Source organism: Notolepis coatsorum (assembly GCF_963971535.1).
Source record: "Notolepis coatsorum genome assembly, chromosome: 6".
Classification (NCBI taxonomy): domain Eukaryota; kingdom Metazoa; phylum Chordata; class Actinopteri; order Aulopiformes; family Paralepididae; genus Notolepis; species Notolepis coatsorum.
In genome coordinates, this window is record NC_140170.1 from 158,748,970 (window position 1) to 158,768,268 (window position 19,299).

Here is a 19,299-nt window from a genome sequence, read left to right on the forward strand (position 1 = left end):
CCAAAGGTCAGTGAATACCACGATCACAACACCAGAGGGAGCTCCACAAATCATGTTAAACCCAGATTCGGCTCAAACAAGGGACTAAACACGTTTCGCAATTATGCCACATCAATGTGGAACGCCCTACCCACAGCTGTAAAGGAATGTGAATCACTACCCACTTTCAAAACCACTCTCAAAGAGCACCTACGAGAGACTGCAATTCTAAACTGGCCGCTGTAAATGTCCTAACGCAACCTCCTCCAATGTACAATAAATGTCCTATTAAACCCAATAATACACAAGACCCTCTTCTTGGGACCAAGTAAGGTTTAGTGTCGATAATCCAATGTACAGTTACCCCCCCCCCCCCCCCCCCAGCACCTCCAATGTACAGTTTCCCCCCACCTACCCAACCCCCCCCCCATCCACCCCTCCTACCAACCTCCTCCAATGTACAGTTTCTTCGTCAAATGTGTATATACTCTCTTTTTTAGACTCTTCTTGTATCAAAAACAGTACTGTATTTGTAAATCTGGTATGTCATAAATGTATAGATGTAAGCAGTACTGTCTATCTGTATCAAATCAAATCAAATCAAATGTGTGGTATGGTATGTCATATATGTTATGATGAATTGAAAATGGGGGACCCTGATGTAAACAAGACAAAAGTCTTTCTCTGGTCTGCATCCCCTTAACAATTGTGTGTATTGAGCTGTACTGTATTGTACCCATTCTGCAATCTGTTAATAAAGTTTTCAAACAATCAATCAATCAATCAATCAATGTGCCTGGTGATGAAAAAATAAATCTCAGGCTGCTGTTCAAATGTGAAGGTATCCCTTTAATGTGATCAGACAAGCAGACAATGGACATGCTTGTAGACACTGTATCTGAGGTACAGTGAGGCATAAAAACACAAAGAAGAACAAAGAACAGAATCTATGGTTACAAACAAGACAAAAGGTTCCGGGACGAGCAGGAGGAAAGGCCCGTCCTATCTCCCCTGTCTGTCTTCAATCAGCAAAACAACACATGAGCAAACAGCAAGGCAGCTTTCATCAGCACAGGGAGGATATTCTAGAGATAAACAACGTAGGGTCATCTTTCCTTTGTAGGAAAGCAAGCTGATCTAAAATGCTGCAATAGGTGACTCATGTGCGTCTCTGTAAGGACTGTGTGTGCGTGTGTATGTGTGCGTTGACCACAAGTGTTCAGCCCGCCCATGTTGGACACAGATGGTGTCAGGGGCAAGCTTGACTCATCATCTCTGCGTTGGAGGTCCAAAACTTGGCCGTTTCTTGCCTGGCACTGGTAAATGTAGAAAGTCCAAATAGTTAGCCTATACGGTATGTGTCGATAATTGTGAGTGTGCAAAAGTGGTTGTGGTTGCTTTTTTTTTTTTTTTGTCCTAATATTCTGTCTTATACAGTATATGTTACAATAGCTCACCGGAGTGACTCTTGGTAGTAAATTATATATTAAACGTGAATTGAATGTAGCCTAATATTGCGACAGTGTGAGGGACCTCAACTTGTGCTACTTGGACAAGTGGCAAGACACTACAGCTGTTTCACGCAGGCCTGGCCCATAAATCTCCCTGTGAATGGCTGTTTTAAGGCTGGGTACTGAGGAGCAGCTGTAGTCCTCTAAAAATAGAGCCCACGCTGCTGCTGGAGAGTGTGTGTAACTTCTGGCCATGCAGTCCTCACAAAAAGCTTACTAACCACAGAATTGAAAACCATACAGGAACAGCCATTGACACTGACAATCTACATTCTTCAACGGTCGTTTTGGCCATCCGGTGTGTTATTCCCGAACGTTGGCATGTTCCCGCGACGAAGGCCTCGTCTGGACGAACACCGCGGTTGTGTTGCACGTTTCCATCTCTCTCCGGGTCTCGTGCACTGTCCAGTGTCAAGGCGTCTGTGTTGATCGCATTTACATTTAAGTCATTTAGCTGACACTTTTATCCAAAGCGACTGTATGTCAAAATACTTCCCACAGGTCAGTGAATACCACGACCACAACACCAGAGGAAGCTCAACAAATCATTTTAAACCCAGATTCGGCTCAAACAAGGGACTAAACACGTTTTGCAATTATGCCACATCAATGTGGAACGCCCCACCCAAAGCTGTAAAGGAATGTGAATCCCTACCCACATTCAAAACCGCTCTCAAAGAGCACCTGCCACCTACGGGAGGCTGCAATTCTAAACTGGCCACCGTAAATGTCCAAACCCCCCCACCCCCTCCTAATGTACAGTCTCCTCCCCATCATATGTATATACTCTCTGTCAGGATCTATGGGTAACAGTACTGTATATTTGCATATCATATATGTCACAAATGTAACAGTACTATATACCTGTATGTCATGTATGTCCCTATGCCATAAATGTCATGTATGTTGTGTATGTCATAAATGTCACTATGAATTGAAAATGGGGGACCCTGATGTAAACAAGACAAACGTCTTTCTCTGGTCTGCATCCCCTTAACAATTGTGTGTATTGAGCCGTACTGTATTGTACCCATTCTGCAATCTGTTAAATAAAGTTTTCATTCATTCATTCATTCACTTACAGGTTCTGTACAACAAGTCAGCAGGAAGGGTACAACTCTTTCAGCTGAGATAACAACGTTCATCAAACAGTGTTGACACTTGGGCGCTGCGGTGTTGAGTGCATAGTAGTAAAGACATAATATAGTAGGTAGTAATATAGACAAGGAAGATTATTTAGTGGAAGAGTGCATGATAGTAGAAGACAGATCACCATGATGACGTTAGCGTTAGAATTCCACGGGAGCCATCTTAGGTGTACCGAAGGACATTACCCCACGATACAGTAAAGAAGGCCCCTTCTATCTGTTCAGGTTCAGTGCTGTCAACAAGACCTCAACCTGCACCGGCCTCACAGTGGCAGTGTCATCAGATTTCTTGACGTGCAGAAAAGGTGACAGACCTCCGTGCTAGCGTAACGTCTTGTACTTGATGTCACGTCTGACTCACACACCCAAAGAACCGCAGAGCAACAGTACGCACCTGACGACATGTTTTAACCTCACTTTATTTTTCCAGTGACTCCCAACATTCATTATCAGTGTTTTGTGGCCCAGGGCAGAACGCTCCCTCCTGGGAGTGTGACAAGCACAGGCCTCCCTTATGGAAAAACAACAGCAGAGATGGCATATCAAACAGGATTAATTATGACAGGGACGGTTCAACACGGGAGGATTCAGCACACTGAGCAACTTTCAACTGTGTTGTCTTTCAGCCCGGGATGTTTTTCAAACTAAAAGAAACTGAAATACTTAAAACCAACCCAGGTTGTTCAGTCTGACCACAGAGGATAGGTTTCTGCAAGTGCGTGTGTGATACCCCTATGAAGATGTAGGTCAGCATTTCTTAAACTATGGGTCGGAACTATGGGTCTCTTTTTCCGGTGGCTCCCCACAAGGACAAGAGCGCAAGACAATCTTAACACGCTTGGAAATTAGTCAATTTGGGTCTCGTGCTGAAAACTAGGGCAAATGTAATTGCTAAATACACAGTACAATAACAGCAATTTCTAGAGATGCCAAATAGCGCCCATGGGAACAACTAAGGCTCACTAGCCGACTAACAAAGGCCAAGTAATCAAGCCTCAACCTCATCAGCCATATTTACTTGAAGCGTCAGCCATTTCAGCTGTCGACTAGTAACTTAGTAATGAAGCCGAACTGTCGTCGTTACCACTGGTGCCTCACATGTACAAAACATTTCAACATTTTTACATGAAGACGTACATACATTTATGTGTGTATTTGACTCAACCTGCTCTCTGCGGCTTATTCAGTTACACAGTGACAAACGCTGTCTGAAATGTATGCTAGTACTTCAGAGGGAGGAACAGTCAATACGTTAGCACCCAGGCACCCAGGGAGCCCGTTTAAACCTACAGGGTGATGGATATGAAGCCAATAATCAATGGGATGGCTGTTACTGTCTGTCTGCGTCATCTCCAGTGGACTCTGTGGGGGGGAACGGGGGTGGGGTTGGAGATACTTGACTGCCCCCCCTGCCCTTCATTTTGGCCAGTCTAAACAGGCCACTCAACTATATACAGAATAACAGGAATGTTCCAGCACGACAACTCACTTCCAATTCAATCGGTTCCTAAATGAAAAGAGTAACACAATACTAATAGTAACGATTGTAAAATAACGAAGCCCGCCTTTCTCATGGCGAACATTCGAGAATAGCTGAATTCGTAAGAAAATCTAATTCTTGAATTGATTCAGTTGGGGGGGGGGGGGGGGGATTGCAGCCAATCCTGATGCACATGTACAATAGCCAATAGTGTTGTCTATGAGTGCATGGCTGTATGAACAACACGAGTATATACACACGCACACACCACAATATAAGCTATTACAGTGTCATATGGCATGTGCAATAAATTCCTGATAATGACTACTGCTGTCCCTGGGATCAGCGCATACACGGTTGATTCACATCTGCATTAGTGAGATCCATGCCAAGGCACAATAGGCCTTATTCTCATCGACTAATCGGATTAGGTTTTAATGCAATATGTGGCAGGAGTCCATAATGTTACACCTTCTGTAGGACATGATGGGGGAGGACTTTAACCCAGCATGCACCAGCAGAGGTCCTCATGGGACCGTGGCCTACAGGGGGCCATGGGTAGGTGGTCGTGTGTGTCTTTTCTCTGCCCCCATGTCAAGCCCCCATTTTGAATCCATTATGATCCATCTCTGCCCTCAGATCAAATGGTTTAGTTCCACGATGTCTTTTCATTTCAAATCGCCTGGGCTGGACTCTTTGTTTGTCTCAACAAGCCATTGTTATATCCGGAGCACATGAAAATACCTTGACACTTCTCTGTATAACGGTATTGAGACGGGACACAATAGACCAAAGGCACATGGCAAGCGTTTAATTCCCAAGGATACAGCTCTCTCTGGTGGCTAAGGAATGCTATTGTTGCTGCACTCACTGACTTCATATAGCTCCGTGAACTGAAGGGGCGCCCTTTGGAATAATTATTATTGCAGGGGCGGAAACGTGTCAATGGAAAATTAAATCGCACACGTATTTAGTTAATTGTCGCTCTGTGAAGTAGGATATGCGTGTTTACTGTTTACAAATGAGCGGAACCTAATGGGTCCGACACCGCCGCGCCGTGGATCCCCGCAGCTCCCTTAACCACAGTGGTCGGCTCACAACAGCCAATTAAAAACGAATACCATTCTTGCACAGTACCAGCCAGCGCATTTATTTCTAGATCAATTCCCAAATTGCAACATTTTACATAATGAAAACAGAAGGTTTTGATATGCTCGCCTTGTGGGAGATGATAACGTACACACGCCACTGAAATGATTTGTGAAATTCCTGCCGTTCCCGTCTTACACCAGATCATAATTGGCTCTAGCCCACTTGAATCAAGGCTGGTTTGTAATAATGACATGCTATAAATTTAAAACATCTGTTGCCCTGGGTTTCTTCAGAATTTATTGGTAATATCAGCGTAATGCGGAACACTGCATCAGAAAAATGATAAATCAGTCTGACTTGGCCTGCAACTACACTAGCAGTTTGAGAATACATGGGTCTAATGTGATTGAATCGTACTCTTGATGAAAGTTATAAACTTAAAGTAATTTTACTGAACAATAAAAAGTGAAAGTCTGATCTTTAGATTCAGTCATCCAGTTATGTTTCATCCGACATAGTCAGAATATATATATATATTTTTTTTAAGTTGAAAGTACATAATTTCTTTCATCATAATTGCCTTCAAAACTATTTCTAACTGCATGGGTTTGATAAATGTAGTAGAGTAAATAAGTAGGACAATTGCTTTGAATTTTGACAGAATGATTTAGAGCCATTTTGTCAGAGAGCAAATAAGTGGGTCCTGGTCCTATTTTATACCCTGTCCCATACTTAATAAAGAAGTCCGGGCACACATTTAATTTACCTCTAATGAAAATACTTACATACAAGTACCTCAGACCTCTAGTTACACCCCTTCAGTAAAGTATTACAAGTCTCCACCCGGTCAGTATGAAGCATTTCATCATCTACTGCTTTAGACCTGATGTCACCTATATTGCAACCGTTAAGAGGCCTCCTTTATTACTAGACCAAGAATCTTTTCTAAAACCTGGGGATAGTTCAATCATTCTCTTCATCTTTCATATGGTTAAACATTACTCACACAGGGGTCAGTGAGTCAGACATTTATTACAGTGTGGCATTCTAAGGGCACTTGTCAACACTGGCTTGATGTAATACGGTATGACCTTTGTGCTCAAGGGTGAGGTATGGAAGGTGAGGTATGAAAGGTGAGGTATGAAGGTAAGGTAGGAAGGTGAGGTAAGATAAGGTAGGAAGGTGAAGTAGGAAGGTAAAGTAGGAAGGTAGGGTGAGGTAGGAAGGTAGTTTGCTCGTGCCAAGCCCAGCAGTGCAAGGACCCCACTAAATACAGGAATACATTGTATGTGGAATGCATCACTTGTGTTTTATTGTTTTGTACTTTATTGAACTACAACACACAATGCATTGTACAATAGTATGTATAGTATGTATACAATAACAATTACAACATACATTGCACTGTACATACAGTATGTATACAATACCTACAGCATACATTGCACTGTACAGTATGTATAAAATACCTACAACATACATTGCACTGTACATACAGTATGTATACAATACCTACAACATACATTGCACTGTACATACAGTATGTATGTATACAATACCTACAACATACATTGCACTAACAATTACAGCATACATTGCACTGTACATACAGTATGTATAAAGACCAAGCTTCCCAATGTGGAAGCAGAAGCACATTGGTGGTGGTGTACAGTACACTACACTCCTTTCTCTGCGTTAGAATCATGACCTGGCACAACCTTTAGCTACATAGTTGAATGATAGCCAACAAATAATGGCTGTGTATTTGTTTTGGCTGTTGGGTAAGTCACAATAAAATGTGTTCTCCATAGAAAACATTGATAGGCATCTGTAGGCCTGTGCAAACAGATATAAGACACTGAGAGCAAGACTGCAGTGTTGAATTTTCCCTGTATTAAAGTCACTCCTACTATATCCTGAGGCGTGTGTATAAAGAGGCGTTTGTGTCTTCTATCAGTGATGGTACTATTAAAGATTCACCCTGGCATGTAAATGAGCACAACACTCTTATTGGCTAACTGTTCCACAGAAGCGGGCACCCCAGGTGATCCCTATCAACTAATTGCAGGATGACACTGCAGCGCAAGAGGCACAGGTGTTCAAGTAAGTCAAACCGCTGTACTTTCTACAACAGTTACTTTCGACTAGGCAAAGCCGAGAGATATGATATGATTCAATCACCAATCCCTCATCGCTGCCAAATATCATGTGTAATTAAACATGTATGGTAATGGTAAATGGTGAATTTATATATAGCTTTTATCCAAAGTGCTTTACAATTTGATTCCTCACATTCACCCATCCACTCACCGATGGCGGAAGCAACCATGCAAGGTGCCAACCTGCTCATCGGGAGCAATTAGGGGTTAAATGTCTTGCTCAAGGACACTTCGACATGGGAGAAGTGGGAATCAAACCGGGAACCTTCAGATTACCAGGCGACCGCTCTACCTCCTGATCCACTGTCGCCAAACTGATATTGTATTATAGTTGTAATGTTTGCCATCCTACATCACAAGTGTTCAAAATCCAAAATAGTTTTTCAACAAGTTAGATACAATAGCAATTTCTCTTTGCATCTTACTCGCTGCTTGCACTGGTGACAGAGCAACAGATGCTAACGAGGTTTTAACACTTGCAATGATGTACTTCAAACATACACAGTATCTCCAATCATAATGTAGTGCTGTTTTACTACAGCAAACGGAACACTCAAGGTCATCCTCTAGTTTCATGATGTGGCTGACGTGATGATTTGTGGCCAAATCTTGTTGTGATGTTGTTTAACCCGTTCACTACCACTACAGAAGGTTAACCTTTCACTATCACATTAACCGTCTGTAGTGTGGTAGTGAAAGGGTTAACCTTATGTAGTATGGTTGCGAAAGGGTTAACCCTTTGTCGTGTGGCAGTGAAAGGGTTAACCCTTTGGTGGTGTGGTAGTGAAAGGGTTAACACAATGTAGTGCTCGTGTTCTACTGCTGAAGTGCATTCTGGACTTTTTGGACAGCATTTCCCTTTGCTACTCTTCATAAGATCAGACGGCATATTAAAACATATAATGTTTTCACAGAATGTGTTCACTAAAGTGCAGTACCGGTAGGCGTAAGAACAGATAGAACGTATTTTTTTTGCTCTCTTTGGATTTATGTTCAAATGTGAGGGTGACGGACAAATATGTAACCATATAGTGATCTCTCAAACTTGAATTAAACTCTGGACATTCTTCCGTCTCCGTGGATTAATTTCCTTAAAATGAAATGGACAAAGAAAGTTATGCTATTGCACAGTTTATACAATGACAGTTATCTTTGTAGTGCAGTATTTCCTTTTTCGGCACTGGAAAACTGCTTAAACGTGGTCACGAGGACAGAAAGATAGTAGGAAAAACTTAAGATTGAAAAGTTTGTATCAAACAAAGAAACTACACATACAGTAACATTAACCCCCAAAACTATTGATTTTCAGTAGTTTATATCTAAGAAACTTGGTAAGAGCCCAGTACCCTCCACCTCCTGAAGCCAAAGTCTAGCTAGTGCAGACATCTGGCCTTTGGCCAAGTGCCCATACCCGCGCTCTGCACGAGCAGGCCGGGGTTCTGCCCCTGCCCAGTCTCTCTCTGGGCCTTGCAGCCTCTGCCTCTGCCAGGCCCCACAGCCGTGTTGGTGACATCCACCAGCTCCCTCCCCTGGGACAGCACAGTCACCATGTGCTCCAGCTTGGTGCGGATGGTAGAGTAGTGTTGCTGGCGCTCTCTGGTCAGCTTGTGGAAGCAGTCCCTCAGGTTGTTCTCCGGGCCTACCGAGCGGCAGCGGACGCTAGGCGGATGGTGGTGGGCGGAGCGCCGCCCGGGAGAGATTGAGCTGGAACCGGAAGAGGGGGAAGGCTGGTCCTGGGTGCCGGATGCGAGATGGTCAGAGTGGAGAGGGTCGGCACGCCGGGGGACACTCTCTGGGTCCGTCTGGACGTCAGTGTCTACTGTAGAACGAGTGGTCTGGGTGGAGACATGGCAGGATAGGGCGGGCGCGCTCACCGGCTCCCCAGCGGCTGGGGCCCCACCTGTGGGGAAACACTGCGTGCTACCGGCCAGGATCTCCTCCTGGGCCCCTGGTTCTGCCCAGTCCTCGCCGATGGTGGAAGAGTTAGAAACTGGACTGCTTTTCTGGCCCTTCTCCCCGGTCAGGGGGTCGCAAGGGGGCTGCTCCTCTGGGGCCGGGGGCTTGCGGCTGGGCGTGCTTGGTAGACACGCCGCCTCTATGGGCCTGTCCCTGGCACGCAGAGGGGAGGAGGTTAACGGGTGCTTGATGAGAAGGTGGCCAAAGATGCCACTGTTGCGGGCGCTTGGAGGGCCGCGGGCGCTGATGGGCACAGACTGGGCATAGAGAACACGGAACTCCTCGTCGAAGTTCTCCGTGACCTGACCGGACAGCTCGATCAGGTTGCTGCTGTTCAGTTTGCCATCCGTCCAATTGAACCTGCACATAAATGATAATGATGATGATGATAATAATAATAATAATAATAGCTAATAACAGTTAGAATAACAATAATAATAGACATAATCTATATAGAATTTCTAAAAACATAGCTAGAGAGTAGTTTCAAAAACAAATAGCATGTTATTGCTGTATAAAAAAAGACAGCAATACAATCCCAAGATGATTTTATACTATTTGCTGTGGGGCACTTTGGGCTGCGGTCCATGTGTGAAAGGTGCTATATAGATAAAGTTATTCATATTTATTATTATTATATTGTAAAAAGTGTATGCATTGAAATGTCTAAGTCTCGACGACATTGACAATGAGGGTGACCTCAATTGTCCTTTTCAAGAATAAATAAAGGTTTGAATGAATACCCACATGCAGAATGTCCTTGTGTTATCCTATCCTCATGTCAAAAACAGAACTATCCTGATAACAATCTCACAAGTGAAACAGAAACAGACGAGAAAATTAATACTCTTACCCTTTGTTTACTTTGGCCCCCAGCTGACATTATTTCTCCTCAAACAAATTTGTATTTGTATTTATTGGTTTAAAATACAGAGACAGTGCATATTAAGGAACATTTGCACTGACTCCCAATAATGATAGAGTAGATTGTGCTATAAATCCTCTGCATCCTACTTCCACCAGACAAACCCTAGCTTTCCATCCTCGCTGTTGAGTTTCTGCTGCCAAATCTGCATATCTAAGCTTTTTCCTTTCGTACGCCTCCTCCACTGAATCCTCCCAGGGCACGGTCAATTCGATAAAATAAACTATCCGCTGACTTACAGACTATAACACTAGGTCAGGCCTCAAGTTAGTACTAACTATCTCTTGTCGAACAACGGGTTTTCCTCCCAAATCTACCTGCATCTCCCAATCATTGGCTCCCATTAGGTGGCATGACTCATGCCAGCCTAAAAACATTTTTTTGTCCGTCTCTACGGACCTTGAGAAATATAACAGCCGGACAGAATATGGCATGTTTAGCTTATATGCACCTAGCAACAGAGGTAGGCCGCTGCTGCCCACTGCTTTTTACAATGTTTTTTTATTTTATATTATTACTATATAGTGTATATATATATATAATTTTTTTTTTGTAAACAAAACAATCCACTCTCTGCCTTTAAAAATGACTAAAGAGCCTTGTAAACAGGATGCACTTTCAAGGAATTGCAGTCATAAACTCATTTTAAATGCAATTGTGTCCAAACTTTCTAAGCAAAGCTAACGTTCCAACAACATCAAAATGCTCCTTCTTATTTCGTAGAAACTATGCTATTTTACTTCATATCCAGGTCACTTCATACACTTGTGAGTAAAGCATATAAACACTGGATAATGTCAGCACAACGATTATGACAACAAGCACCCAGGTAGATGTCAACAAGCAAGCAATGTTGATCACGGATTCAGGATGATCACAAATATGTACTGTAATACGTACTTAGGCCTCGAAAGCCCTTCAGATGCCGGCAGACGCATAGGAACCTCCTGGTGAGGTGCGCTCTGAAAGTTCCCATGCGTGCTGCTACAACTTCATCCTAGGGGAAACGCTGATATGCCTCACTGTTTCTGTCTCTGAACACAGTGGATCTGACAGGTCCCCAATAGGGATGGGCACAGATTTTTTAAATATTCGAATAGTTGTTAAATTGCTCATATAATTTTGCTCAAAAAATATATTTTCCCCATGTCTTTACCTACACTGTGTAGTGTATTGAGAGGGGACGCTATTAACTGTTACACCACTGAACGACATGCTGGGTACTAAAAGTGAATTATATTTATTGTATCAGACTTCAGAATGTCATCTTTCAAAAGAGACCAGGCTCATGCATGTGCTATAAGTATAAAGTATAGTATTTTGGTTTGCAAAAAAAGTATGCAGTCCTCAAGTTCAAGGTAAAATATGGCCACTTTTGGGGGCGCCTGTTAAGAGGTTAATTTAACTCCCCAATTATACCACCTGCCCAAGCTTTTCACTGGCTTGTCCCTTATAGATGGAATTCCTTCCTCATCTAAGTCAAATATTCTCTCCATTACCTTCCCTCTGGTCAATGAAATGCTTCTCGATTTACTAGGCTTAATCTTCATCCTAGTCTATTTGAGATTATCATTCAACTTCTCTAGAAACCTTTTTGTACAAGACACCAGTCATGGCGGCCGGCGTCATGTCATCCATGTAAGCCCTAAATGGTGGGAGACACAGCCCCGCCCTGCCATCTCTCCCCACCTACCACCCACCTTGATGCTCTAATAATTACTAGTTCCACCGTCAAAGTGAATGCTAGTGGGGAAATAGTACACCCTGCCAGAATGCCTCCATCTCTAGTCTCTGCCATGGTGTTGCAAAATCTATAGTACTAAAAACACATTACAATATCTTGGAAGTATGCTTTCACCAAGTTCACAATCACCCCGACTTAGGAGGTAGAGCGGCCATCTGGTGATCTGAAGGTTACCGGTTCGATTCTGGCTCCTCCTGGCAGCGTGACAAAGTGTCCTTGAGCAAGACACATAACCCCTAAATGCTCCTGATGAGTAGTTTGGCAGCTTGCACAGTTGCGTGTGTGAATGTGAGACATAAGTTGTAAAGCGCTTTGGATAAAAGCACTACCGGTATATAAATGCAGAGGAATAAAAGGTTTATTAAAAAAATACCTTTGTATAAAAGTATGTTCTGGGGAGTCATTTAAAAGATGAAACTGATTTGGTTAGGTTGAGTCTTTGAGGCAGGGCGTTCCAAAACCTACAGGGACCTGATGGCAAAACCCCTGTCACCTTTAGTCATTAGGACTTTGGAGCAGCCTGATGACCTCAAAGCTCTGGCTTAGAAGGGGTTAAAACCTAAGCGATATAGCTGGAGGCATGACAACGTTGAGCCTTAAAACGTATTAATAAAATCTTAAAATCACATCTAGAACTATCAGCTCAAATCTCCCTGTGGCCCCTTCCTGAAGAATTTATTAAAAGCCTTGCTTCTGCGTCTTGAACTCGGCAGACAGCACAGGGATTTCTGGCTTAGGCCAGAAATAGGGATGGGATTTAGCAATATACTTGGCTGTTGAATATGCTGCATAAATCAAACAGTGACGGCCAACATGCAGTAGGTCCCAGAAGAAAATATGTGTTATGGCTTATTGGTTTTGGTCTGTGTTACAAACGGTGGGAACTTACCTGTAGGAACCTGTAGCCACTCTGTTTCCATCTATCAACATGAAGCGTTCGTGAACCTTTCCTGTGATCTTTGCCCCCGATCTCATGAAATACGTCCCACCGGTTATGGTCCGCACTTGCATTAGCTATGATAATAAAAGAAAAAGATAGGTAAAAAAAAAAGTGTTATGAGATGCAAGCATGTCAAGGGTCGTACAAGATCCTATAGGCAAGGAGGCATCAATACTAATAGGAGATAACAGCATCAATACTAATATCAGATAACAGGCCAATATGGGTCCAAAACAACATATCAAGAGAAATTATGGTCCGCCTTTCTCACAGACGTTAAAAGGATGATAGATTGCTAATGAAAAAGAGGATAATCTCAAACCCTAACTCCAAAATAATCGTTGCAAGATAGAATTAGATATTTACTGCATATATATATATATATGTCTGAATATACCTGCATATAACCCCTCTATATACATACTTATACACCTGCATATAACCCTTAGCTCTGTATGATAGCATGTACAAATGCTGTATAAACTATATATACGGTACATATACATGCCCCCCCGGAAAATTTTTTTGTTTGTACATTTTAAAGTTAAATGCATCAATCTGGTGCACTTTGAGAGCAAAATAAAGAGGCTAGATCTATGATGAACTTTGTGCTCAAAAAACACAAAATCGACTAGACTAGTGCTTCCCAATCCTCTCCTCGAAGCACCCCAGTCGTTCAATGTATTTGTTAAATTCCACCACCAGCACACCTGATTCAACTTAACTACCGGTAGCCCTTTATTAGTTGAATCAGGTGTGCTGGTGGTGGAATTTAACAAATACATGGAACGGCTGGGTGTCTCGAGGAGAGGTTTGGGAACCACTGGACTAGAGCATACATTTGAGCCATCAAAGAAATGAAGCAAAAGTGGTTACCTGTGTTGAACTGGTTTATTTTTTAGAAAATAAAAGAATATAGTGGATTACCATTACGACTACTACCACTGCCAATACTACTGATACATCCCTATTGGCAAACTTTATATTTAAAAAAAAAAATAGTAAAAAGAAAAAATATATATATTATTTTTCTTCTTCTTTAAATTAATTTCTTTTGGTTCATTATACAACTGTGGCGGGCCGCCAGTCTAGGTAATTAATGGGAAACACTGCTGCACATAGTCCTTTTACATATCTGTAGATACTATATCTATAGCTGTACATATCCTACTCTAACTAGTTAGTTACGCTGCTGTATGTACTACTACCATGCTGTCTTTATACCTGATTCACTGTACATATCAATACTACAACTCTGAACATACATCTGATTAGCACTACACTCAGTAGTACTCATTTATATATTTTGTACCCGGTTTAATCACCTGTATATTATATATTGCCTGTTGCACTTTACTGCTACATTTGAACTCTGGTTGGATGCCAAACTTATTTTCGTTGTACGTACATGTACTTGTGCCGTATAATGACAATACATTTTAATCTAATCCAATATGTAGAATTGTTAGTACCTGCATGTTAGACTTTGTTTTTTCTTTTTAGGAATGGGTTTCTTCATTGAGTGCTCATCCTCATCATCACAAGTATCTTGTTTTATTATAAATTACTCTGTTGTGTTTTGCATTTTCTTTGAACCTGTATTGTATGTTTGATGTATTTATTATGTATATGTACAGTACGAGTTTGACGTTAATTCAAAATGAGAACTTGCCCTCAATGAGTTCAAGTTGAAATAAAGATTGAATGAATGAATAAATAAATACTCTTTTAATAGCCTCTGTGGGCAGTGGTCTTATCTGTGCATCCTTTACCTGAAGGATACCATTCCTATCGGTGTGGCCGTGCCATAATTACACAAAGCCAACACCTAGCACAACTGAACCAACGACATACCGGGAGCTCGCCCAAGCCAACACTGATGTCACGGCACATCTTGAGGAAAGCGGGTGCACAGGAGTGGTCCAGGAGGATGTAGATGGGGACTTTGCGCTGGGTGCATGCCTCCTGCAGATCCTTAAAAATATCCAGGTCTGTCAGACCGTCTGTCACTATGGCAATCAGCTGCAATGGAAAAATACCAAGTTATACTACAATAGGAGAGCTCGTTTATTTTTTATTTATTTTTAGCTCCCCCAGATGTAACGCTGCGTATTTCATTATGCTTCTATATTAATGTCAAATACACACACAGACAGTAACATGTGTGGTCGGGTGAGCCTTCCTACGACTGTGGTCGGTTACCATGGCAATAAGCTGTAATGCTTGGTCAGCAAACAAATGAATTTCTAAACAGGAGACAACCGTCGCATTGTCAGGCTCCTCTACATTTTGAGCTGCAGACTGCGAGTTTGTCCCTTCACAAGCAGGTTAGGAATTTAACATTTTGTTGTTAAGATTTTGCAATGTAGTCATCATGAATTAGGCACTTAAAAACCTAAAAAACTCAGGTCTATTGTAGGACTGGGCAATAATTCCATTATATTATCTTTGAATGGGATCATGTGAAAATACAATAATGTGATATTGTGGTAAACAATTCTGTTCTCTAAATAAATTATAACAAGCGCATATTAACTCAATTTCACACTGAAATACTTGAGTGAATATCACTGTAAAATTGTATTGAGTTTTGGTTTTGACGTCACACTGTGACTAGACATTACTGTGTATCTATTGGTCCAAGGTGGTATTACCTACACTACAGTATAGAGGCCAATGGCCATGTGTCCATATAAGGCATGTGTGTGTGTGTGTGGTGTGTGTGTGTGTGTAACTCCACCCTGATGTGTCCACTTTAGTTGTAACTTGTAAGCCAGTAAGGTAGATGAGGCACACAAATGTGGACTAGAGTGGGCACAGCTCAATGTATGGGAATTTGAAATATACCCAATAATAAGCTTAGTTGCCACTTACAACGCCTCCGCTACCACCACGCCTCAGGCTTTGAACCGCTTCACACCTGCCCTGTCTCACGTCTTAACCCTTTCACTACCACACTACCAAATGGTTAACCCTTTCACTGTGATAATAGAGAAGGTTAACCCTTTCACTACCACACTACAGAAGGTTAACCCTTTTACTACTACAGAATGTTAACCCTTTCACTACCACACTACATACGGTTATCGTCTGTATAGTGTGGTAGTGAAAGGGTTAACCTTCTGCTGTGTGGTAGGGAAAGGGTTAAAGGCTTTAATATGAAAATAACGACGGCAATCATATTGAGAGGCCAAGCAAGTTCAGGCACATAGAGTAGGACTGCAACAGGCCAGCAAGCCAACTAACTAACTAACTAATGAGAAAGCACACACTCATGCTGCACACGCCCACACGTATGGCCACTAAGGAAAGGTCACTTTAAGAATGTATAACTTGAGATTGTATAAAATAGCATGTACAGAAAGACCCAGTGCCTCACCCGTAGCTAAAAGTGTATTGCACTACCACAGGACCTAGCATGTCCTACCATGCTCTGTAAATAACTTATGTACATATACCGATATGCCCTACTCTGTTTACTTGTTTTTTTTTTTTTACTTTGTTTTTTAGCGTTTATCGCTTTTCTGGTCAAGCATGACCGACAGAAACAGGTTGAAAATGGGATGTAGAGCAGGGGAAGACATTCTGAGAAATGACGGCGGTCCGGGAATCGAACTCGTGTCCCCCAGATCCGTGACGAGCACGGTTTTCCCCGACGCAGAAATAGCGCCGAGATATGCGGTGAGCTACGGGAGCTCCCCCTCTGTTTACTTGTTTTATTGCACAATGCCGTTCCATTGGATTCTATTATATGTTATTACTATTGTATTATGCACATCGTTGTGGGCAAGACCACCCGCATTTCATTGTATACTCGTATGCCGTGACAAATAAAACTCTTGACTTGACTTGTACATGTCAAAATACTTCCCAAAGGTCAGTGAATTCCACGACCACAACACCAGATGGAGCTCCACAAATCATGTTAAACCCAGATTCAGCTCAAACAAGGGACTAAACACGTTTAGCAATTATGCCACAATTTGGAACGCCCTATCCACAGCTGTAAAGGAATGTGAATCACTACCCACTTTCAAAACCACTCTCAAAGAGCATCTACGGGAGGCTGCAATTCAAAACTGGACCCTGTAAATGTCCTAACCCAACCCCTTCCAATGTAAATGTCCTAACCCAATAATACACAAGACCCTCTTCTTGGGACCAAGTAAGGTTGTCGATAATCCAATGTAGTTACCCCCCACCCAACCACCTCCTATGTACAGTCCCCCCCCCACCCCAACTACCCAACCCCCCCCCCCCCCCCACCTCATCCAATGTACAGTTTCTTCGTCAAATGTATATACTCTCTTTTTTAAACTCTTTTTGTATCACAAACAGAAACAGTACTGTATTTGTAATTCTGGTATGTCATAAATGTAGATATAGCAGTACTGTCTGTCTGTATGTCATATATGTCCTGATTAATTGAAAATGGGGGACCCTGATGTAAACAAGACGAAAGTCTTTCTCTGGTCTGCATCCCCTTAACAATTGTGTGTATTGTATTGAGCTGTACTGTATTCATTGTACCCATTCTGCAATCTGTTAATAACATTTTCAATCAATCAACATGTATAGACATTGCATCTCGTCATGTGTGATTAGTACTCGTTGTTGCCCTTGAGAATGTAACGTGCGTGAAAAAGAATGAGCCTTTAATCAAAACCCAGGGGAGGTCTGTCTGTAGTCCGTTTGATCAGTTGGCCTACTATACTACGTGGACAAGTCACACACCCTCAAAACGACATCTGCTTGATGGTACAAAAGCCTGTTTTTATTAAAGAAACCAATCTGAATCCAACTGGAAATGTTGCCATGTCAATTTATAGTCGCTGGGTTCGGCTAATGAATCGAAGTAAATGACCGCTTTAATGATGATGTTACTGAAAATAATTGACAACATGTGATTAGGACCATAAATAAAAGGACACACTGGGCTTCACCAAACGAGGAGTAGCGAGAAGAAGAGAGAGAGAGAGATACTGGCTCCGTTACCTCTTTGGCACTTTTGATCATCCGTCGTGCCGCTTCCTTGCAGCTGTAGATGACCTCCCCGTAGCTGGGCTGGAAGTGCGCCACGGCGCGGGTCACCCCTCGGTAGGAGCCCGTGGTGAAGGCGGGCCAGCCGTTCTCCAGCGGCGGCGGCTCCACGTCCGAGACCTCGGGGAAGTAGGTGACGGAGGAGCAGTCCATCGACGCGCTCACCGACTGCTCCAGCTCGTCGCCGTGGAGGAACGACGAGTACCGCGGCGGGAGCACCGCGGCGCCCGCGATCCGCTGCATCTCGTCGTCGGAGAGGAAGTTTGGAATCCTTTCTTTTCGGAGAAACTCCAGGAAGTTCTCCACTCCGCCCGAGACGAGCTCCTCCAAGGCCAACCGGTGTCTCTCGTTGTACAACTCCTGCAGGTTCAAATGGTTATGGTTCCCCCTTTTCAAAGGCCATTTTGCGGGTGAATCGTCTAAACATTGCGACAGGGCCATTGTTTTGTTGTCTCTTGTCCTTTTTTCGTTTGAAAAGGCTGCGCCAACGTGTCTACGCGGGACGACAGGTGAACACAGGCAGGGGTTTGTATTTAGCGTTTTCCTCGCCTCCGTCCCGTCGGCGCTCGGCATTGGCTGCGCTGCTGTCGTCCAAACGAGAACTGCGCTCACGGGCTCCTATTGCTTTGTGGAGCTGTCACTCCGACGCACGGCGACGCCCATTGGCTCATTCGGAAGCAAACAAACCGTCTGTACATCCCTGTGCCCGCCCCTGATCTGGTTACACTGTACACCACCACCACCGCCACGGGGAACGTCTGTACTGTACTGTACCCTGTAGGCCCCTGCTCGTTCACTGCCATCAGTTGGGAAGGAAGAACAAAAAATAAATAAACCGTAGGCTATATAGACGGACGGGTTATTATATCGCGGGGGATAAATGTCTATATTCATTCAATTCAGAGGACATTTAATATGTACATTTAGCGTATAGATCCCCCCCTCTGTCTTAAGCTGTACGACTATATTAATGTGCCTTTCATTTGGCTTTTCAATTCAAAAGAAGCATTACGATATTGTTTGTGTGGCAGAAGTGTGATCACCCTGGCTAGAATGCTCCGTGCGCCTTTACGCACAGAGGGTCAACAAGGTCAAGCGGGTCACGGCCCCTAAGTGATCTTTTCTTCAGAGCTAGAAATCAACTAACCCTGTTACTTTCACTTATTCATTGTTGTCCTTGTAATTGGCTTGTGGAAAAATAAGCACTTACAATTAGCTTGTGGTGCAACTGCGCGATTTGGTGCTCCATTATCCGCACGCATAATAGGTTTATTTAGTTTATTATAGGATCCCCATTAGCTGCAACACTGCAGTGTGGCTATTCT

General features: G+C 43.0%; 1 protein-coding gene across 1 annotated transcript; it reads right to left on the reverse strand.

Annotated features, from left to right (window-relative positions):
• Window positions 1-6,285: 6,285 nt before the first annotated feature.
• On the reverse strand, window positions 6,286-18,539 carry fam83d (family with sequence similarity 83 member D). Its single transcript, XM_084316483.1, has 4 exons — window positions 17,930-18,539; window positions 14,789-14,956; window positions 12,884-13,008; window positions 6,286-9,685 (listed from the first exon to the last, which is right to left on the reverse strand). Exons 1-4 carry the CDS (start codon window positions 18,413-18,415, stop codon window positions 8,743-8,745), a joined length of 1,722 nt encoding a protein of 573 aa, XP_084172609.1. The 5' UTR covers window positions 18,416-18,539; the 3' UTR covers window positions 6,286-8,742.
• Between the last annotated feature and the right edge of the window lie 760 nt (window positions 18,540-19,299).

Bases quoted from the DNA above. Each gene is read 5' to 3' on its own strand.
- fam83d (XM_084316483.1), bottom strand. From the start codon at position 18,415: ATGGCCCTGTCGCAATGTTTAGACGATTCACCCGCAAAATGGCCTTTG. The intron at 14,957-17,929 runs GTAACGGAGCCA...TTTCCATTGCAG, and splicing joins TGATCAAAAGTGCCAAAGAG to CTGATTGCCATAGTGACAGA. The intron at 9,686-12,883 runs GTAAGTTCCCAC...ATTTATGTGCAG, and splicing joins GTGGCTACAGGTTCCTACAG to GTTCAATTGGACGGATGGCA.